Raw genomic sequence first — 23,705 nt, 5'->3', positions numbered from 1 at the left:
GTGCCTAGTCTAAAGAATGAGAACCCAAGAGGATGGGGGAAATTATCAAACAACATCATTAATATCAAATGCAAGTCAAATTTTGCTAAAGATCATTCAATAACTGAGAGGTGCCAAAAATTCAAGCCGGATTCAGAAGAGTATAGGGCACGAGGGATATTGTTGATGATGCCAGATGGATCTTGGCTGAAAACAGAGAATCCCGAAAGATGTTGACTTGTATTTTACTAACTATGCAAAGACGTTTGACTGGATTAAAACAAATGAAGGACCGCATTGAGAACAGTGGGAATTCCAGAACACTTCATTGTGCTCCTATGGAACCTGTACGTGGATCAAGAAAGGTGTACATCAGGGTTGAATTCTTTTCAACAAACTTAATCAATCTGTATGTAGACAAATAATCCAAGATGCATGCAGCATCTGGATCGGAAGAAACCTTATTAACAACCTTGCTTCCTGAACTGAAGAGAACTAGAAGCACTTTCAAATTCTCATAACTAGACCAATAGGTAACACTGTGATAAACAGAAAAAAGGTCGAAGTTGTTAAGGATTTTGTCCTTGGCTTTGCAATTGATGATCATAGAAGCAGAAGTCATGAGAGCAAAGGATGCATTGCTATAGGTAAATCTGCCATACAAGAGCTCTTTAAAGTATTAAAGAGCAAGGATGTCAATTTGAAAACCAAGGGAGGGCCTGACCCAAGTCAAAATACTTTCAATCACTTTATATGCATGTTATAATTGGACTTTGAATAAAGAATACTACAGAAGAATTGCTGCCCTGAATTATGGTGTTGGAAAAGGATATTGAAAGTACTATGGATTGCTAGAAGATCAAACAAATCTGTATTGAAAAGCTTCAGCCAGAATGCGCCTTAGAAGTAAGGATGACAAGACTTGCTCTTGCACACTTAGGTCATATTAGCAGAAGAGACCAGTGTCTGGAACAGGCCATCATGCTTCGTCAAGAAGAAGGTGATCAAAAAAGAGGAAAATCCTTGACAAGATGGATTGACACAGTGGCTGCAACAATGGGCCCTAGCCTAACAGCAGTCGTGAGACTGGCCCGGGTCTGGGCAGTGTCTTGTTGTCTGTAGGGGTGCTCTGAATCAGAACCAACTCGGTGGCACCTGGAAATAACAGCAACAAGCGGGACCTTCAGGCCCTGTGAACCACTAATAAATTTTGTTTCCATGCATTTACCTATACTAGGTATTTCCTACAATGTAATACTTGACCTTTTGTAGCAGAGTTATTTAAGTTAGCTTGGCATTTTTTAAGATCATGTTACACATATACATAATAACATGATAACAGGTATCAGAATTTTACCTATACACGATAACAGGATAACATGTATCAAATTTTACACATATATGATAACATGTATCATAATTTCATTTTCTTTATGGCTTTATAATATTCCATTGTATAGATATACCATATTTTAAAATATGTTCATCTCTTTTTTGCTTTTTTTATAATCAGTGTATTGAAGGGAGAAAGCCATGCATTTTAAGATTGCCAAAAGTCTGATATCTAAATGTGATCATATGGTGACATTTAAGCATGTAGTTAGTTACTCATCATACTTTGCCAAGCTACCATCATTATAGTTATTTATGAGCATAAATTAAATGGCTTAAAGTAATCCTGTAACATACTTATGCAACACTTTCCTGGCACTTTATCCATGTAAAGGGTTAAAGGTTATTTTTAAAAGACTGAACACATGTATATAATTCATAATATATATAATTTATAATATATACATGGATATTTAAATAAATTTACATTTAAATTATAATTAAATGTATGCAACTATATAGTCTATCAGTGTAATATCAACATATTAATATGCAGTATGTATTAATATTCATTCCAAAGACGGCACAGCAAGAGGGAATGCAGTTCTAGAAGTGCAAGACCTTGAGATGATTGCATGATGATAACTCTTTTCTTTCCTTTTTTAAAAATCATTTTATTGGGGCTCATACAACTCTTATCACAATCCATACATACATCAATTGAGTAAAGCACCCTTATACATTCGTTGCCCTCATCATTCTCAAAATTCGTCTTCCACTTGGGTTCCTGGAATCAACTCATTTTCCTTTTTTCCCTGCCCCTCCCTCTCTGCTCCCCCCTCCCTCATAAACCCTTAATAATTTATAAATTATTATATCTTATCTTACACTGCCTGGCATCTCCCTTCACCCACTTTCCAGTTGCCCATCCCCCAGAGAGGAGGTTATATGTAGATCCCCGAGATCGGTTCCCTCTTTCGAGCCCCCCTTCCTTCCCAGTATCGCCACTCTCACCGTTGGTCCTGAGGGGTTCATCTGTCCTAGATTCCCTGTGTTTCCAGATCCCAACTGTACTGCTGTGCATCCTCTGGTCTAACCAGGTTTGCAAGGTAGAATTGGGATCATGATAGTTGGGGGGAATAGACATTTCTTCAAAGAAGATAAAGGGACAAGAGACACATTAAAAGATGCCCAATGTCATTAGTCATTGGAGAAGACAAATCAAAACCACAATGAGGTTTTACCTCCACTAAGATGGCTATCATCAGAAAAAAAGGAAAATTACAATTGTTGGCAAGGATGTGGGGACATAGGAACCCCTATCCATTGCTGGTGGGGATGAAGATGGTACAGCCACCGTGGACAATAGTTTGGTGGTTCCTCAAAATCGAAACATTGGACTACCATATAATCCAGCATATCTACTCCCATGTATACATGCAAAAACCATGAAAGCAGAGACCCAAATACATACTTGTATACTTTATGTCATGTAGTAAGAAGTTAGGATTTTTTAAAACTTTCTTGGGGCAATGAGTATCAATTATGGTTAATGTTTTCACAAGACATGTGTCCTAACATTATCTTTAAAACAGAGCAGTTTACCATTCAAACAATTCTTTTCTCCTCTTTTTTTCTTGCAAAGGAAACTTCTTTAAAATTCTGAAGAGCAGACTGAAAGGTATTAGTGATCAGAAAAATATTTTTATTAACCTGATAAATATATGGCTATAAGTACTGTTGTTATTAAAGCCAGCTCCTCCTTGGAAAGCTATGCATTTTCTTCCTTTAACCCAATGCCATTCAGTGGATTCTGACTCTTAGTGACCATATGGGACAGGACAGAACTAACCTTTGAGTTTCTACACCTGTAAATGTTCATGAGAGCAGAATACCGCATCCTTTTCCTGTCGAATAGACTGGTAGAGATGAACTGCCTTTGGGGCAAGCAGACCATCTTATAAGCCACTACACCATATGGCTTCTTTGGCAACTGAAAGTTGCATTAGTCATCATTGACCTTTTCATTTAATTCTGCATAAATGAAATAACTTCCAATTGTCCTTGCTATTACTGGGTTTGTATTTGTTTGGGATATGAATTCCAGGCCCTTCAAGTACAATGAAGTCGTTGAGTTCATGTTAAAAAGTGTGTGGTCTTTCTGTTCTCTGAGTTTTCCATGTAGGGAAACCCTGGTTTGGTGGTAGTTAAAGTACGTGGCTACTAACTGAAAGGTGGGTAGTTCACACCTAGTAGCTTCTTTGCAGGATAAAGATATGGCATGCGGCTTTCAAAGAGATTACAGCCTTGGAAACTATGTGTTGGTGTTACTTTGTTTTATAGTGTTGACACTATATTTCATATATATGAAATAGCAGAGGTAGAAGAGCAAGATCTCATTTAACTTGAAATAATTTTGTGCATGTGGGAAAATATTTATAAAGGGCCCTTACCATAAAATATTTCTATAATTGCTTAATTAATATTTCCTTACATAAAATATGTGACAACTATGTGCTCTACAGAAGCTATCATGAAGTTATTAGGTAACAACAGAAATGTTCACTCATTAAGAAGCTTAGCACTAGTTCTGAAATCTCTTAGATAAACTTAAGATAAAATAAAACCAAGCTTTTAAATGCATATTGCCATTCATCATTAGCATTTTTGCAATTCCTTCACAAAGATGTTCAAATTGTCAGATGAAATTAGTGTGCTTTAAAAATCACTTTTCTGCAAAATTCTTTATCACAATTCATCCATCCATTGTGTCAAGCACATTTGTACATATGTTGCCATCATCATTTTCAAAGCATGTTCTTTCTACTTGAGCCCTTGGTTTCAGCTCCAGTCTTTTTCCCCTCCCTCCCTCATGAGCCCTTGATAATTATACATTGTTATTATTTTTCCATGTCTTTCACTGTCTGATGTCTCCCTTTACCCCCTTGTCTGTTGTCCATCCCCCTGGCAGAGGATTATAGATAAGTCATTGTGATTGGTTCCTTCTTTCTCCCCTTATTTTCCCCTTACCCTCCTGGTATGGTTACTGTCAATATTGGTCCTGAGGAATTTATGTGTCCTGTATTCCCAGCTCTTATCTGTACCCATGTACATGCTCTGGTCTAGCCAGATGTGTAAGGTAGTGCTAGTGGGGGGCGAGGGTGGGGGTGGGGAGGGAGAAGCATTACAGAACCAGAAGAAAACTGTATGTTTCATCGGTGCTATACTGCACCCTGACTGGTCCATCTTCTCCCCATGAACCCCTCTGGAAGGGGATGTCCAATTGCCTACAGATGGGCTTTAGGCTTCCACTCTGCACTCCCCCTCATTCACATTATGATCTTTTGCTCTGGGTCTTTGATGCCTGATACCTGATCCCATCGACACCTCAGATCACACAGGCTGGTATGCCTCTTCCATGTGGGCTTTTTTGTTCTCACCTACATGACCGCTTGTTTATCTTCATGCCTTTAAGACCCTAAATGTTATATCTTTAGATAGCTGGGCACCGTCAGCTTTCTTCATCACATTGCAGCAAACTTATTTTCAAAAAGTTTATATCCTAAAATGTAAATTGCTTATATAGACTATTTTTTATATAGACTATTTTTGCTCTCAGATTTTGGATCCTCTTTGGGAAATTAAAGGAGTGCTGGTAGCAAAGTGGATTAAGCCTTATGCTGCTAACTACAGTGTCATCAGTTCAAACCTATTAGTTCGAAATGATAAAAAGTGAGGGGGCTGTCTACTTCCATAAAGACTTACAGCTTTGTGAACCTGTGTGAGCTAGTTGTGGTCGCACAGGGTTTATGAAGTCAGGAAAAAACCCAACTCAGTGGTATTGGGTTGCAGCGGTGAGAAACAAACATTTGAGTGAATCCATGATCTCTTCCTAGATACTGTTTGTGTGCTTAGAAGCACATTCATTCATATTATCAGACAAGGTTGAAGGAGTCAAAGCTGCTCACCCAAGCTTGCTCAAGTATAGTATAGATATAGACTGGATTTGCACAAAGTGTTGAAGTGGAGGAAGTTCCGGTATAGCCTTCGGAACAAAATAGAAAAATCAAAGTTAAATTTTTGAGATGACTTAGACAATTTATATCCAAATGTACACACAGTGTCATCCCAGGTTGAGTGTCATTTAACAAGCGCCCTTTTATACACAGAGGAGATCTAATTAGGTCTCTCTTCTCAGTTTCGGTATATTAGTCATTTGGCCTTTCTGATTGAATGGCTTAGTTATAATGTGGATAAAACAGTTATTTGTGAAACTTGGCATGCCATAAAGAAATCATTCCCATCTAGGAGCTTTGTACTGTATATGGTGACTGTATAGGACACAGGAGAAATGCCCCTCTGAGTTTACAAGACTGCAATCTCTACAGAAGCAGATTGCTACCGTTTCCTCCCTCAGCGGGGCTGGTGGACTTGAACCACTTAGCTCCTGTAAAGTGTCTTACTGTCGCCTTAGAAGCAATAAGGTCTGACTAGACAAACAAGACACTTAACAGTGAATGGGTAGTAAGCTTTGAAGAAAGTTGTACTTCCACTGAATAATGGATTAAGTATCAGTGGATTCAAAAGACTTCAAAAGCTTCTTTGAAAAAATTCATTCTTGTGAGGCCAAGAAGCAATATGTTACCTGATAAAATGGCATTATTAAGGAGGCATGCTAGGCAAGTGAGAAAACTGGTGTGACCATCAGAATTCCTGGGAAACTTTAAACACAAACAAACGAAAATGTGTAGAATCTTGTGACCTCAGTGTCCAGAATCCACATGAAAAACATTCAGTAGCTTAAGAGAAAAGAAGATCTGTGTGGTTTCTCCCCAAAGTCAGCAGTTTTGTAATTTTGTAGTTTTTTTAATTGACAACTATTTTAAATCATACATGAAAAAGAAAAAAAGAAAAGAGGATAAAGAGTAGAGGACAAATTGAAGATCCAAGGTCCTCACCTATTAAATAAGTCCATTCCTGTTGTTTAAAATAGAAGGAAACCCTTCCTTTTCTTTATAATTGAATGCCCAAATAGCATCGTTTTGTGAGAAGCGCAATCAAAATGATGATCAAAATCTGAATAGTGAGTGTTGTGGCAAAACAAGCTTATGTTCCGACTCATGCACAGCCGAATGACACCTCGCCTCCTCCTGCACCGTCCTCAGACTTGCTGTTAGATTCGAGCACATTTTTGCAGTCACTGTCAAGCCATCTCATCGAGGGCCTTCCTCTTTTTTAGTGATCCTTAATTTCACAGATAGGGCAAGGTTTTTACGGCTAAGTTGGATATTCCTTACATCATTCAAAGGCCATGCTAGTTGAGCGCTTAGTTAACTCAGCCCCATTACGGTGGCAGGGTGCCCTGGTGGGATAGTGATTACATGTTGGACTGTGATCTGCAAGGTCAGCAGATTGAAACCGCCACCGGCTCCATGAGAGAAAAACAGGGCTTTCTACTCCCGTAAACATCTCAGAAACGTACCGGCAGTTCCACCCTGCCGTGTGCGGTTGCTATGAGTCAGCACAAACTCAGTGGCAGTGAGGCTTTTTTGACTGATTGTTTTGTTTTATACTATAGTGACTGTTGCTCTTTGATGAGGCATGTGATGCTAGCTGGTAGTTGCTTTCATGGGCCTTATACAGCCCCCAGGTTGCACGGTCTCTATCCCTGCTCCATTTTCTGCAGCATGAAGTCACAGAGGCGGTATCCCACTCTCGCTGACTTCCTAAGGAGGAAGGAGAATCACCATCAGCAGCATCAGCTGCTCAAGGCTGAGTCCTAGGAGACTAAGGTCAGACCTGCCTTCACACTTCAATTTTTTTTTTTAAACCAATTCTGACACCAGTTGTCACTCCCACAGCACTCTACTTTTCTGCTGGGTCCTATCATTTGTTACAGTGGCCCCATAGAACTCACAGGTAACACTGATTATGCGGTTTATTAGGGATGTTAACAGATTACAATCCTCGAGCAATGCTCAACATTCAGTTGTCCAGTCTTTTCTTTAGTGTGTCCACAGGCAGGCCTCTCTCGAGCTTTTAGACTGCATGGCTCGGGCAATGTAACAAAGAAAGCCCTTTTAAGGCTGCCAATAAGTGCCCAAATGGCATGCTACTCTCTCAAAAGCACTCAGCTCCAGCTACCCCAATTAAGTGCCCAGAGACCCACTACTTCACAAGCCAGCCTCCTGCTCAGAAGCACTCAGTTTTATTTGCTCAGTGGGCTGGGAAGACCACCACTCTGTTTCATGCTCCGGCTCCTGGCCCTGCTGTTGCTGCACCTTTACCCTTCTTCCGGTGTCAAAGCTGTCTCCAGGATCAAGCAGTTTTACTCTTGAGGGATTGTGGGGCCAAAAGTATGTGCTCTTCTCTTGGCATTCTCTCTCGCTGGTCATGAGATCAATCCCCACTATTGTTTCTGAGGTGGCTAATTTTAAATACAGCAGGATAAAAATCACAGTTAACTCTGCAGAATCACTCCTAGCCAAATCATGTAATTCTTATCCAAATCCATCAGAAAAACGAACATCATTGGGTGGGATTGAAAAGGCTACGACTAGAAGAGCCATGTTAAATAATTCACTGCTTTGCAGTGTCTTTTTCTTGGTATTAGTCTCCTGATAACAGGTCCTTATTACATGAGATACAATCTCACAATCTGTGCTTCTAAGGAGCATTCTGGCCATTCGTCTTCCAGGACAGATCTGTGTGTCCTTCTGGCAGCCCTGGTGCTTCCCTTACTCTTCACTAGCAAATGTAATTCAATTACATCGGTTCTTCCTCCTTAGTCGCCGTCCAGCAGTCACAAGCGGGTGAGGAATTGAAGATACCATGGCCTGTGTCAGGCACACCTTTCTCCTCAAGACAACGTATTTTCCTTTCTTAAGACTGTAAAAGGGGGACCGTGGAGCCGTGGTGGTGTCGAGTTATGCATTGGCCTGCTAGCTACACAGTCAGTAGTTGAACCACCAGCCACAGAAGGACTTTTTACTTCAGTAAAGAGCTACAGTCTTAGAAACTCACAGGGGCCGTGCTCCCCTGCACCACACAGTCACTATGTGTTAGAACTGACGACGACACTGAGTTTAAAGACAAGATTTAAAGAGGTGCCGTGAAGAAGATTTGCCCAAATGACAAGATTTATTCCTCCACAAAATGGTATTCTTATGTATAATTAGGTAGCAAAAACTCTTGTAAAGAATTTTCTTTTGTAAGAAATCTCATTTAATATATTCTTGTCTTGGAAATTGGTTGAAGCATCTGCTTTAGTTAGACAAGTGAATTAAAGGCTGACTCAATCCACAAGTTTGAGTTTTTTCACTTGTAGGTTTTCACTCACCCTTTACAATGATATGAAAAAATATTTTGTGGTTCGATTATGTTTTCTCCAGAATTTAATAATTAACTGTGTGTGTGTGTGTGTGTGAAATTTGACAATATTGTAGATTAGTGTGACAGTTGTGTTTCTTTTCATGTAAGACATTTAAAAGTCATTTGAAGACAAACCATTGGTATTTTCTCTGTGTTTTCATAACAGTATGACTCATAGTATGTTTCCAGCTGTACCCCACCGATCCTCAGCCTCAAACTCTTGCTGTTCCTTAAGCAAACAATAATTTCCTAACCTCATGCATTTACTTTGGTTGTATCCTTCCTCTGGAATCTTTTCCTTGACTGTAGTGAAATCTTACTCATCCTGAAATGCCCACATAATTTAAAAAATTAATTTTCCAACTTCTTTATAGTTGAAGTAATTTTGTTGTATTGTAAACATTATGTTTACAGTGTTATGTTTCTTTTTTAGATACCTTACACGACTCTCTTGGGGTTCCATTCATTTATGAATGTATGTGACCTCAGCACAACTCTTGGCAAGTGATAGAGCAAATAATGGCGTATTATAGACATTCAGTGGTAGTAATAGCTGCAACCGAAAATATCCTGCATTAAGAGGCAAACGCTGACAGATAACAATTCTTGCGAGAGTGGTAGTGGTTTTATTGACCTTCGTGGTGCGAGTAAGTAAATGCCGCTCTTAATAAGCTCAGAGCGAATGATAGATTGCTTGCATCTCCAATAGTTCCTGCTCAGTGCAGCGGTTGTTGTTAGGCACCATGGAGTCTGTGCTGACCAACAGTCACCCTGTGCACCCCAGAGTGAAACAGGGCCTGATCCTGCGCCATGCTCACTCTGGTCTCCAGGAGTGAACTCATTGTTGGGCTCACTGTCAGTGCATCTCATTCGTTGAGTGGTTTCCTCTTTTTCATGGATCCTCTCCTTTATTGAGCATGATGTCTTTCTCTGGGACTGGGCCCTCCTGACGACATACCCAAAGTACATGAGATGAAGTTTCACCGTCTTTACATCTAAGGAGTTCTGCTTGTCTGTCTTCCAGTACAGATTTGTTTGTTCTTCCCGTGGTCCTGGGTGTAGATAATATTCCTTGCCACTAACCTAATTCTAAGGCATCAGTTCTTTGTCAACTCATTGTCCAACTTTAACACGTGATTGAAAATATGAGACTTGGACCAGACACACCTTCGTCTTCAAAATGGCATCTTTGCTCTTTAACACTTTAAGGCAGTCGTGTGCAACCTGCTTGCCCAATGAGATACATCTTTTGGTTTCCTGACTGTGACACTGAATGTTGGGGAGGCAGTAGTTTTAATCTGTGGTCAGAGGTGAAGAGTTGAAACCTACAAAAATGAGCAAGTCATGTTCTCTATCGCTTACATTATTGAATTTACTTTAGTGATTCTCATTCCTGAAGCCAAAACCTTGTATCATCTTGACACTTTTATTTCTTTCACTCTACACCTAATCTGACAGGGCAGTCTGTTGGCTTTACCTGTGGAGTAACCGTGTGCTCACTTTTGGACAGGGTCTTCCTCCCACTACCCCATGTAGTTGCAGGAGAATATCATCTCACACCACTTATCAAAGCATTAGCTTCCTTATCGATATACTGGTATTTCTTAATTGACTTTAGACCTCATTTTGTAATCTTTCAGATATGTGAAATCTCAAGGTTTTGAATAATACCCTTTGCAGGAAAAGCACTGTCCTGCCTCGTTTGAGTTCTTTTCTAGCTGGATTCTGTGGTTGTTTGCGAAGTACGTAGAAGTTTTTCATGGGAAACTTGGAAAGTGTCTGTGAAAGGCAACAATATGCCTAGGATTATCAAATGTGAACAGTCACTGAAATGTATTTTGCCAGAAAAATTTGTGAGCCCTGCTTTCAGCAGCCTCGTGTGTGGTTGGTTAAGAATGTGAGGTTCAGTGGTCTGTCACTCAGCTTTAATGCACAACTGCGATGTGCTGACAGATTGAAAAATGCAACCAAACCCCTTTTCTTCCTTGACAGACTTATTAGAAAGACATTTCTAAAAATGCCAGGGAACACATATTTGGCATTTTAATCATTGAGGAAGGAACTAATTTTAACTGTTTGTAATGTATATGCAGATAGATAGATAGATAGATAGATAGATAGATAGATAGATAGATAGATACATAGATAAAAGTCAAATTCTGATGATCTTGCCCATAGCTAGAGGTTAAAAGTCAGAGATTCTGTTCTGATAAAAGTTGTTTTCAATAATCAGATTTAATAGTATAGAACAAGTTGCCTGACATTATAGTACAGAATAAGCAAATTCAGTAAGCCATAATTCAAATTCAGACAAAATATATATTTTGAAGCAAAGAACGAAATTTTTACTATAGCTAGAAACCTTACTAATTCAAATTTTTATGAATTAGGAAGAGGATTAATTTCTATCCCTTTAAAACACTGCTGTCTAAATCAGGAAATCTCAACCCGAGGCTCATAGATGAACTACGGGACCTCTGAACTGTATACAAGCTCTATATTGATGGGTGATTTTATGGAAAGAAGGACCAATAGTTTTTACCAACTTCTCGAAGGAATTCTTGATCCACAAAGAGTTTCAGAACCACTGACCCTTATCCATATCTATGTGCTACTGTGATGCAAGTTTATTTCTTACGACTAAGATTAAGAAGTGTCTAGTTAGTTTATAAGATCTGTCATCAGAATTTGGAAGAGTAAGCTGAATGCAGGTATTATTACCACTAATTTTGGCAGGAGTAGCAGTAGAATACACATATGAAGTCCGCTCCCCTTTACTCCCCCCCCAACAATATATACATAATATTATATATAAAATAAATGACATACTAATTAATAATAACTCACATGTAGTACAATTCAATAGCTTAATCACACCAAGAAGAGTTGTACAATCGCCACCACAATCAGTTTTAGAACATTTTCTTCATTCATCGTTAGTAGCTCCCCATTCCTCTCCCCGTCCCCCAACCTCTCCTTTTCCATACACCCAGGGAACCATTAATTCAGTTACTGTCTCTACAGATTTACCTGTCCCAGATTTCATATACAGAACAACATTTAACAATAAATAAAACTAATAAGAAAAACAAAGCACAACATATTTGGTGAAAGTAAACGCAGGATGAGCCACATGAGGAGGTTGGGATGTGCATGTAAGTGCTCTCCCGTCCCTTTGATTGTAATTTTACTCAATTGTGTTCGTTTGTTTTTCTTTTTGTTCCATGTGGCTATGGACCAGTGAGCTTGGCTGACCCTGCTGCCCTGAGCTTCATTATCTCTCCATGGTCGCTGCTGTTGCTGCCATCGGGTAGTGTGTCTTTTACAGATGAGAATATTTCCAGTCAGGATCTCCGAGCATTCACTGCCCCAGAAGTTCTTCAGAACCATTCACTAACTTCTCTTTCAGATGTTGAAAAGGTAACCGTTAAGTCTTTCTCTGTTGGTTTTTTACTGGGATAAGGAAAAGGAAAGAAAAGGCTACCTTACCTCAAGCGTCAGGGGAAAAATTATTCTAACAGGATCATGTATTCCAAAGCACTCACATTTATTTGACTTATGAGTTATAAGAGAGTTTTATGAATGCTCCCGGATCCATATGAAGAATATGAGCTGTTACTGATATTTACAAATATTTATCGAATGTCTGCTGTGTATGAAACATTTACAATTATTGGATATCTGCTGTGGATAAAACTGCGTGCTCCTTATGGGAATACAAAAAAAATAATAAGAAATTATTCCTGATCAACATATTTGTTACGCTCTATAATTATTCAGTGTTTAATACATAGATCTCTAGCATATGCCAGAAAGAAATGAACTGTTTTCAAGCCTAGAAGATTTACAATTAAATTTTGTGTTGAAACATACCAAAAAGAAGGTAGCATTTGCTTTGGGCTTTGAAGAATGAGTAGTCTTTATATTATTTAAAATAGATAGAAAGGGCATTTCAGTTGACATTTTCAGTTTGTCCAATAATAAAACATAATAAATTGTCCGTAGTGATTGGGGAATGGTTTCAGACTAGCATGCGGACCTGGGGGTATAGGTCCAAATGAGGAAAGCTTAGATACCACAACGTGAGACTTTCATCCAAGAGGCCGTGGGGATCAGTCAGATTTTGAGGAAAGTAATGGGATGTGATTAGTAATTTCAGAAGCTGAATAGATAACCACCCAAGCCCACTGCTTGGAACTGCAGTCAAGTTGATTTTAACACACTTCAATTAGATTCCCATCCAATCTTTCATCTCTCCTGATTATGTATTTACATGAGACTGAGACTATAACTGGAGATAAAAGATTGTGTGGGAATCTAATTGGAGTGTTTAATCATGTGGGACAGATAACTGAAAATAGTGTAGTGCCTTATGAATATAGAAGTGGGTAAAGGAGACACAGTAGAAGCAGAACTGATGGTTGTCCAAAGTTTGGCATTTCATTTGATGGGACAATGAAGGAATGGAGATAGTTCTCATAGAAATAGCCAATCTGAGTAGAATGATGCCGCCATTGATTTAAGAAAATCAAACTTCATAGAGGCTATGAGGGGAAAAAAATTGGACAGATGCTATTATGCAGTGTAGCAGGCTATAGATAATTAGACATGAAACTTTGGAGAATTCAGAATTAATTAATAAGAGGGAGAGATGGGATAGATTATTAAGGTGGAGTTGATAAAGTGGCTTGAACTATTGAATGCAAAGTTCAAAACCTAATTCACAACAAAAAATTCATTAAAGGGAAAAGCATAGATATGTATATTTGTAAGTATATGAATACAGATATATTTGTCCATGCATATATACATATATGTAAATACAACAAGAAAGCAGTGGACTTTTGATCTTTAATCAAATCTGACCTCAATACAAGAGCAGTTTGTTCTAATACTTTGCCACTGTATGATACTCACCTTCCCAACACGATTGCTGAAGACAAAATGGGTGTATAAGCAAATGTGGTGAAGAAAGCAGATAGTGCCTAGCTATTGAAAGATGTAGTGTTTGGGATCTTAAAGACTTAGAGACAAACAAGTGGCCATCTAGCATAGATTCAACAAAGCCCATATGGAAGAAGCACACCAGCCTGTGTGATCATGAGGTGTTGGCAGAAATAGGTTAGATATCGTAGTTCAAAAAAACAAAAACAAGCAATCTTATAGAGGTGAAGGAGCATGGACAGAGTGGAGGCCCAAAACCCACTTGAAAGATAATTAGTCAGTCTCCCCCAGAAGGGCCATGCAAAAGGGATATTTAGTCCAGGATGCGGTGTAGCACTGGTGAAACACATAACCATCCTCTAGTTCTTTTATTTCCTCCCCTCCCTGTTAGGGTTCTTGTCTTACCTCATTAACCTAGTTAGACATGAATATGTCCATGTGTATAACTAAGAGCATTTGATGCAAACCAAGATAGATAACCCTTCAGAAATAGTAATGGGAGTAATGATTCCCTGAGGGTACGGGAAGTGGGTAGGGGGGGAAGCTGACTGCAATGATGACTATATAATCCTATTCAAGGGGAATTAATAACAAAATTGTAGGTGAATGGATATATTGGACGGGGTCAGACTTTGATAATAATAATATTAATAATAATTTATAACATATATAACATAACAACAAAGGCTCCTGGGGATAGGGTGGGGGGAAAAGGGGAGAAAGGGGAGCTGATTTCAAGGAGTTCAAGAAGAATGAAATGTGTTGAAACTGATGGTGGCTGCAATTGTATTGTCATACATGATCTAACAACTATGACTTGTTACATTTGTAAGAGCTCCCAATAAAATGATTTTAAAAAGAATGGGCTGTGAACACCTCTTGCTATACACCAAATTTATATGTCAAAGAATCTGAAGCCAAGTTCCCTGAGACCCTTGAAAGCCACACATATAGCTATATGAGACCATTGAAAATTCAAAATATGTGCATACACATATTTTTTCTGGAGAGAGGGCTCATAGATTTTACCCAATCTTGTTTTAAAAATCTAAAACTCACTGATTGATTATATGTTGACAATTTTCAAATGTATTCACCTCTAATACAGAGCTCTGAACTCATAGATGCAATTGCTGACAAGTTATCTTCATTGTAATGTGCCATAGGCATTTCCAACTCAAGAGATGTGAAACTCATCTTCAGTCCCTCACAAATGCTGTGATGCCAGTACTTTCTAATAATATCTGTGGGTTCTCTCTAACTTGTTTAGTCTACTTTTTAAAATCAGTTAATGCGTATTTGAAAATGCTTAAATGATCTTGTTTAAGTTTCCTGTGTAAGTTCTCTTTTCTTGGAATGAACATTAGACTCTGTAGCAAGGCTCCAAAGTCTTACCAAGTCTGCCTTGTGTTTGAGCAATCTTTCTTTTTCCCTTCCAAATTTTGAGCTGCTCTTACTCTCAATTTATTTCAATATCTTTGGTGTGTCAATGCTTTCTTTCTTCTCAGCCTTTTGTACAGTCTTTTATTTCAACCAAGAATGTTCTTTCCACACCCTCTCATGCCATTTCGTCCACAGACCCAAATCCTCATTGCCTGACTAATTTTTACTGCAGATGAAAAGCATTGTCTGATCCTATTACACTCTCTGTGTACCCCTCTTGAAGAGCATGCTATCCTGTCTTGTAATTACTTGCTTACTAGACTAGCAAATTCAAGATAGAGGAAACTACTACTATTAGGCCCCATATGTTCATTACAAAGTGTAGCTCCCTGATCAGTAGCCTCAGCAACTGAACGTTTTAGAAACACAGATTCTTTAAAAAAATTTTTTTAATGTTTTATTAGGGGCTCATACAACCCTTATCACAATCCATACATACATCAATTCTGTAATGCACATCTGTACATTTGTTGCCCTTCATCATTTTCAAAGCATTTGTTCTCCATTTAAGACCTTTTCATCGAGTCTTCTTTTTTCCCCCTCCCTCCCCGCTCCCCCTTGATGATGTATAAATTATTATTTTGTCATATCTTGCCCTGTCCGATGTCTCCCTTTACCCACTTTTCTGTTGTTCATCCCCCAGGGAGGAGGTCACATGTAGATCCTTGTAATCAGTTCCCTCTTTCCAACCCACTCTCCCTCTACACTCCCAGTATCGCCCCTCACACCCGTGGTCCTGAAGGTATCATCCACCCTGGATTCCCTGTGCCTCCAGCTCCTATCTGCACCAGTGTACATCCTCTGGTCTAGCTAGACTTGCAAGGTAGAATTTGGACCATGAGGGCGGGGGGTGGGGTGGGTGGGGTGGGTGTGGGGGAGGGGGAAAGGAAGCATTTAGGAATGAGGGGAAAACTATATTCTTCATCGGTGCTATATCGCACCCTGACTGACTCATCTCCCCTAGACCCCTCTGCAAGGGGATCTCCACTGGCCAGCAAATGGGCTTTGGGTCTCTACTTTGCACTTCCCCCTTCATTCACTATGGTAAGATTTTTTTGTTCTGATGATGCCTTATACCTGCTCCCTTAGACACCTCGTGATCGCACAGGCTGGTGTACTTCTTCCATGTCGGCTTTGTTGCTTCTGAGCTAGATGGCTGCTTGTTTACCTTGAAGCCTTTAATTCCCCAGACACTATACATTTTGATAGCCTGGCACCATCAGCTTCCTTTGCCACATTTGCTTGTGCACCCACTTTGTCATCCGTGGTTGTGCCGGGCAGGTGAGCATCATAGAATGCCAATTTAATAGAAGAAAGTATTCTTGCATTGAGGGAGTACTTGAGTGGAGGCCCAATGTCCTTCCGCACCTTAATACTAAACCTATAAATATAGGTACATAGATCTATTTCCCCATCCTCATATATATTTGCATATGTACATGTCTTTGTCTAGGCCTCTATAATTGCCCTTTGCCTCCTAGCTCTTTCCTCTTATTTCCCTTGACTCTTCTCCTATCCCATTAACATGCTCAGTCCCCACCTGGGTTTCAGCAATACCTCTTGGTTACATTACCCTTGATCATGCCCTACCAGGTCTCCCACACCTACCTCACCACCAATTTGGATCACTTGTTGTTCCCTTGTCCCTGGGTTTGTTAACACCACTTCCTTACCCCCCACCTCCCCCTATCCCATTTCCCCCCAGAACGGTCATCCCATTGTTTTTCCTCCAGATTGTTCACCCAGCCTATCTTATTTATACAGACCTGCAGAGATCATAACATGCACAAAAAAAGACAGAGCAAAACCAAGCAACAATATACAACAAAACAACAACAAAACACTGACAAAGAACAAAACAAAACACAAATAAGAAAGAAAAGCTTGTAGTTAGTTCAAGGATCATGTGTTGCTCTTTGGGAGTGTTTTCGAGTCCAGTCTGTTGGGGTCCCACGCCCTGGCCCCAGAGACCACCTTCAGCATTCCCTGGGGACCTTGCCACTCCATTCCCTTGTTGTTCCACTGCACTCCCCCAGTGCTTTGTCTAGGTGTGGTAGGCTCAGGTCGGGCGCAATTCCCACACTGGAAACACAGATTCATGAGCCCCCCCCCCAGACCTATTGAATTGGAAACTCTGAAGATAGGACCTAGAATTCTATTCTATCAAAATCCTAAAGGGATTCTAGTACATGATAAAGTTTTGTTATAGAGGGTTAACAAAGAAAATTTTTTGAGTGGAGTTACTTTAGGAAATTGTTTTACCCAAAGATATTTGTGTTTTATTGATACTAAACACAACTTCAAAGAAATATTGTAAAAGTGAACAATGCAACATATGTAAAGTGGCTCTTATTTCTTCTCAGACATCACTCACTTGGTGGATTAAAACACCTTTTAAATGGTTTAATATCTTCACTGTTATCAAGTCAAAGGAGCTTTGAAGGTACAGTGGGATGTGCACTGTACTGTTAACTGCAAGGTCAACAGTTCGAAGCCACCACAGCTCCATAGAGAAAGATGAAGCTTTCTGTTCCCATAAAGACTTATAGGCTCAGAACCCCGAAAGAAGCAGCCCAACCTTGTCCTATAGGGTCACTGTGAATCCAGGCCAACTCTATGCGACCGAGTTTCATTTTGTTTTGGTTGGGGAATCAATTATGCCTTATAATAATTCTGTAGGACAGAGCCGAACTGCTTCATAGGGTATCCAAGACTAATTATGGGAAATGCAATTTCATCTTAGATTATAATTTTTTGTAAGAACAGACAACCTCATTTTTTCTACACAGCACTGCTGGGTTTGAACCAGCAATCTAACCCACCATGTCACCAAGGCTTATCTGTGGTTAATAAGTCAGACTCAAAAGTCTTTCATTATCTTCTTAGAGAATGGATATAGAGGAACAAAATGTTCTGTAAATTTTTTCAGTGATGACTATTTTATCATTATGTTACTTGATTTCTCAACGGAATATCAAATATGTACTTTGTGTAGAATTCAAGCTTTGCAACTGAAAATATATATATTACTGTAGACCATTTTCTTAACTATTTTATGTCCCAAGTGTCTTATTTGTAATGAAGCCATAATAGTAATTAATCTAATAAGGTTGTTGAAAAGATAATATATGTAACAAGCTTAAACGAGTACCATTTGTACAGTGAGCACTCCCAAAATACTCTCACTCTTCTTTGTGAAGTGCAGGTCTGCCCTGGGATCACGTGCTAAATAGGACAGTCGGGGTTTTCACCCTTACAGATGTTATAGTGTAGAATATTTTAGCTGTGAAAACAGAAGTATTTCCATTTCCCATGAATAATATTAGTTTCCTTAAAGCCCCCCTTTTCTGTGTCAAATTTTATGTATAATTCCTTCCCCCAAGTTTTATTAAGCCACATAATTTACATATTTATAATATATATTTTTAAATCATTTATTGGGGGCTCATACAACTCTTATCACAATCCACACATCCATCCACTGTGTCAAGCACATTTGCACATTGGTTGCCATCATCATTCTCAAAACATTTTCTTTCTACTTGAACCCTTGGTATCAGCATCTCATTTTTTCCCCTTCCCTCCCTTCCTCACCCTGCCTCCCTCATGAACCCTTGATAATTTATAAATTATTATTTTTTCATGTCTTACACTGATCGATGTCTCCCTTCACCCACTTTTCTGTTGTCCATCCTTCTGGGAGGGGATTATATGTAGATCATTATGATTGATTCCTCCTTTCTGCCCACCCCGCCCCCACCTTCCTCTTCCCATATTGGTATGGCTACTCTCAGTATTGGGCCTGAGGGGTTTATCAGTCCTGGATTCCCTGTGTTTCCAGCTCTTGCAGACTTGGGGTCATGATGGGTGGTAGCGGGGAGGAAGCATTAAGGAACTAGAGGAAAGTTCTCTGTTTCATCGGTGCTATACTGCATCCTGACTGACTTGTCTCCTCCCTGCGACCCTTCTGAATATTTATAATATTTATCCATGTGTCCATCTAATTGTCAAATCTCTCAAGCCCACTTACCAATGCTTTCTGTCCTTGCTCTTTCCTCTTCAGTCCTACTGCCAGCCCCCTGGGGTCACATCTTCTTTACCTCCCTTTTGACTTTCATAATAGTGGAGCTACAGACAAAAATTAATAATACAGGGAATACATGCAATGACAGGAGGTCAAGAGAACATGTAAGCATTTCCTTGTGTATAAGCTATGAAAACAGTTTTACAATTTTAACATTTTTAACATAGTTCATGTATCATACAGCTTAATAGTTTCAACATATTAAAAAGAGTTATATAGTCATCAGTATAATACATTTTAGAACATTTTCCTTTTTTAATACTCATTATTATAATTCCTTGAATTTCCCCAACCTCCATTCCATAGCCCCAAGAAACTATTAATCCAGTTGTGGTCTCTATAGATTTGCTTATTTGGAATGTCATTTAGAGAAAAACACTAAAACAAAAACCCAGTAACATTAACAAAATAAAACAGAAAAGCCAGCTGAAAAGGTAATAAAAAAATGAAAGTCATAGGAACAGTTGCGAGGATGGCCCAGGACCATGCCATGTTTTATTCTGTTGTGCATAGGGTCACCATGGTTTGGCACTGACAGCATATGCATTAATCCACTTTCCAAAGTAATCTGTTTGATAAGAAGGCTGCTCACCTCCCGGTCATTGGTCAGAAGGCATTCACCAGAGGCTTCAACCAAGTGGAATTCTGCAAATGCATTTTGGGCTTTCATTGTCATTCAAAGTCTTTTGTAAACTGTGTGCTCAGAATTTAAGCTCTAATAACATTCACTCTTCCAGTTTGGGTTTTTATTATTTACAACTTTGGATTACACAGGCTAGTGTGGTCTTCACTATCACTTTAAATGACTGCTTGTTTTAAGACAAGCCTTTTTGAGACCCCAGAAGCTCCTCTTTCTGATCGCCGAGAGCCATCTGATTTTTTCACCACAATTTGCTATAGTACCCATATCATCAGTGACCTCTTCAGAAGGCAGCTGTCCAGAAAGGCCATGTCATAAGAACTAATAGCGCTTAGACTAGCACAATTGAGTACAAGCTCAAAACCCATTCATATAACCATTGTTTTTATATGCCTCTGGTACACATTAGAGACATCATTGCCCTTTACTTAAGGAACATTAAAAATCATCCCCAAGGAGCAAATGGTAATTCTACTGACAGTGTCCTTAACTTAGCCAATGTGAAGGAATTTCAAATATGTTTAAAAAGGAAAGTATATTTCTATAGGACATTTTAGACCAAAATATATGGATTGTTGACGTGTATAGATGAAAAAACTCAAGTGAGTGCACATTATTTATACAAACAATGAGGAGTGGAGATGGGGCAAAGCTTTTATTAATGCTCACTCACAAAGGCAATGCTCTTTGTTACAAGACAAAGAGAGCATGAAAGTAGCAAATGTAAGTAGTCCTAAGCCTAAACTTCTATGCATTGAGCACCCTTATAGCAAGAGACCCAAGCCAAAGGTCAACGAACCCCAAGTCTCTATCATTGAGATAACAGTCATCTGGTCCTTCTCACACTAGGAAATTTTCACCCTAAGTCCAAGGGAGGGTTTCAAATTTTTTTACTGTGCTACAGGCGAGTTTAAGTTAAGTCCAGGTTGCTCAGTGATCTTTCCAAATCAGAGCCTGCTGGTGTGGCCTGTGTAGAATGCTGTGCTCTCGAAGAGACCCCATCAAAAGTCTTGGCCACTAGGAGCTGGATAGAAAGGAGGTCAGCCTGCTAATTAGTAGCATAATTCCGGAGGTGTTCTCCTCCTTCTATGTAGGTAATACTGAGAGTTTTTTCTGAGGGCAAGTTGCCCTACCTATTTTACCCACCAGCAGAGGTTTAACCACTTCCTCAGAAATAGATCCCCACCCACTCTGACTTGAATTTCCACTAAGGTTCACTGAACCCTCTTGTTCGGATGTCTGTTGATTTGGGATGGCCACAGAACATTGTTTTATGGCAGGAACTGATTGGTCTCCTTTCACCCCAATATGAGAAAATGACCTCAGCTGAGGTGAGGCCTTCTCTGTCGAAGGTGGGGGGTGGGGTGATCATTGAGATACACCAGCAAGGAGCTGGTATACAGATCATGAGTATTAGGTGGTCATAGCATCTGGATGCTGAGGAGACTGCATTAGAAGATTACATGACCCGAGAACAGATGCTTACCTTTGTCCTGATGTTTATTCATATAGTAGTGGTCTCATACAACATTTGTCCTTACAAATGATTTTCTTATATGAAAGGCTTTGAAAAATTCATTATATATTAGGCTCTCTGAGAAGGATTCTAAACAGAAATGTGATTCAAAACTGCAATCTTGAACTTTATGCGCATTTAACTGAATGCAGCAGACATGTATTAAGAATGAATTATACAAATAGATGGGTCTCTGGTGACACAGTGGTGAAGCACTTGGCTGCTAACCAAAAATGAAAGAAATTCATTCTGTAAGATTTACAGCCTTCGAGACCCTATTGAACTGTTCTACCTCACCCTATGCGGTCATTGTGATTTGGAATTGAGCCCCCAACTCAACAATGGTGGCTGTTCCTACAAACAGACCAAAGTTCATTGTTATGCAACAAAATTCTTTCCCTCAAAGCACCTACACAGTGGGCAGTACAGACAAGGACAAATTTAGTAATTATGTTCTAAGATTGTATTACTTACCTGCTACATTAGCAATAGAAATTAAATGTAATAGTGTTATATAAGAAAGACTGCTGAAAGAAAGAAAGAGAGAGAGAAAGAAAGAACAGCTGCTTTATCCTGTCTATTAGTAACCAGACTCAAGGCCATTGAGTCCCTTCAGACTCACTGACAAGGTGGACGACCTGCCCCTGTGTTTCTGAGACCTGGAATAGCTAGTGGTTTTGATTGCTGAGCTGGTGGTATCCACTAGACCAGCACCGCTCTTCTGTTAGTGACAGACTGCTTAAACCATACTATAGCCTCACAGTGACGTTTTATGCAGCTGTGAAAAAAGAGGAGATGATCACCAAGAACTACTGTGAAAATAATCCCCATTGTTGTGTTAAAATGTCAAGGTGCCAAGTAATAGCCTGCATTTGGTAACTACAAATAGAAATTCAAATTTTTTGAATTTGCATAAGGAATCTTTAGGATAAATAATAAAACCAGCAACACTGATTTCCCACACAGGATGTGCTTGGGGTCTAGATAGATATGGGGAGGGCAAAAATGGGAGGAAAAAGCCTTTTCTTAAATTATGTGTTATCCTTTCTTTGACACATAAAATTGTGACTATATTATGCTTGCCAATGTAAACAATTTTACCATAAAATAATCTCCTTTAAAACAATTCTCTTCCTAGATCCATGTATATTCCCTTGGGATGACATTGTACTGGGGGGCTGATCATGAAGTACCGCAGAGCCAAGTAAGTCGATCTTTTAAAGGTTTGTTAAAATTTGCACATTTGTGTAACGCTATACTGTTTACAAAGTCCTTCCACATATTTTTATATGTTTTACAACATGTTGTCAGGCACACAGCACCTAATGGTTGTACACATTAGTGATGTCCTACTTTCACAGTGAACTAACAGGGACATTTATTTTTGACATAGATTTACAATTGTAGCAAAAACTGCTCATGTTTCATCGTTTCAATCTGAGATTGATTTGGTTGCCCCTTTAAAAGCTATAGCAAGGAAAATGAGAGTTCTTCTAATTTAATGATTGATAAGAGGGATTATAAGATTGCTTGATAATTCATTCTTGTACAGAATGAGATGTTTTTATTGGTATAGAACATTAGGAATAGTATGTATGCTGCTGTATAAAAGGACTTAATAACTTTTTATCTTTTTTCATTTCAAAAATCATACTTCACTGCCCTTGCAGCAGTAGGTACAGATATGAAATTAGCGCTTTTTGAAGTCTTAGTTTATCATTGGTCTTTTTCCACATTGAAAAGTTGTTGCCTTTTCTCTTCTAAAATAAGATTATAAACAGTAGAAACATATAATTGAAATAGAAACATATTAAAACAAATACATGGCATAGAGAAATGTTTTAGTTAACATTTAGAGTAAAAATATAAAATAACTAGGTGTGTATTTAGGTGGGTTGTTAAAAATTAAATGTAAGAAGTAACAAGTCTTTGAGATGTTTATTCTAAAGTTCAAACATCTTGAGATTCATGAATGACTTGGTTTGCTCTCACATCATAAATAAATACCAAATATTTCATTTTCTTTCTTTTGTTTCAATTCTATAAAAGCAAAAGCTAATTTTGGAAAGATTAGTTCCAAATATATTATGCAGCCTAACTAAATTGCAAATATATTATGCAGCCTAACTACATGGCCTATAATTAGCATTTTATATTTTCTTCTGATAATGGCAAAGAAAGTTGGTATAAATAATATTTAAATTGAATGGAAAATATAAATATTTACTCATACTTTTTAGTTCAGAAGTTTTAATCTTGTAATTAGTCATATTCATTTTATACTACCGATTAAGTGCTTGCCCTGTGTCATACACTGTGAGCATCAATAGGAACCTGCTGGCACATGAGTGTAGAGTGTCATTCGAGGGTACAGCAATTAAATAGCTAATTATAAC

At 38.8% G+C, this 23,705-nt stretch overlaps 1 protein-coding gene across 17 annotated transcripts in view; it reads left to right on the top strand.

Annotated features, from left to right (window-relative positions):
- The window catches only part of PTPN13 (protein tyrosine phosphatase non-receptor type 13), a 234,606-nt gene that overhangs the window by 60,774 nt on the left and 150,127 nt on the right, over positions 1–23,705 (top strand). For all 17 annotated transcript variants that reach the window (XM_075544059.1, XM_075544061.1, XM_075544052.1 and 14 more), the window contains exons 3-4: positions 11,924–12,102; positions 22,448–22,513. In XM_075544059.1, the coding sequence (XP_075400174.1) occupies positions 11,924–12,102; positions 22,448–22,513 (245 nt within the window). The remainder of the gene's footprint in view (positions 1–11,923; positions 12,103–22,447; positions 22,514–23,705) is intronic.

Source organism: Tenrec ecaudatus, chromosome 3 (assembly GCF_050624435.1).
Source record: "Tenrec ecaudatus isolate mTenEca1 chromosome 3, mTenEca1.hap1, whole genome shotgun sequence".
Lineage (NCBI taxonomy): Eukaryota > Metazoa > Chordata > Mammalia > Afrosoricida > Tenrecidae > Tenrec > Tenrec ecaudatus.
Note: the sequence above shows the minus strand (reverse complement) of the source record. Positions and strands in the feature narration are given on the sequence as shown.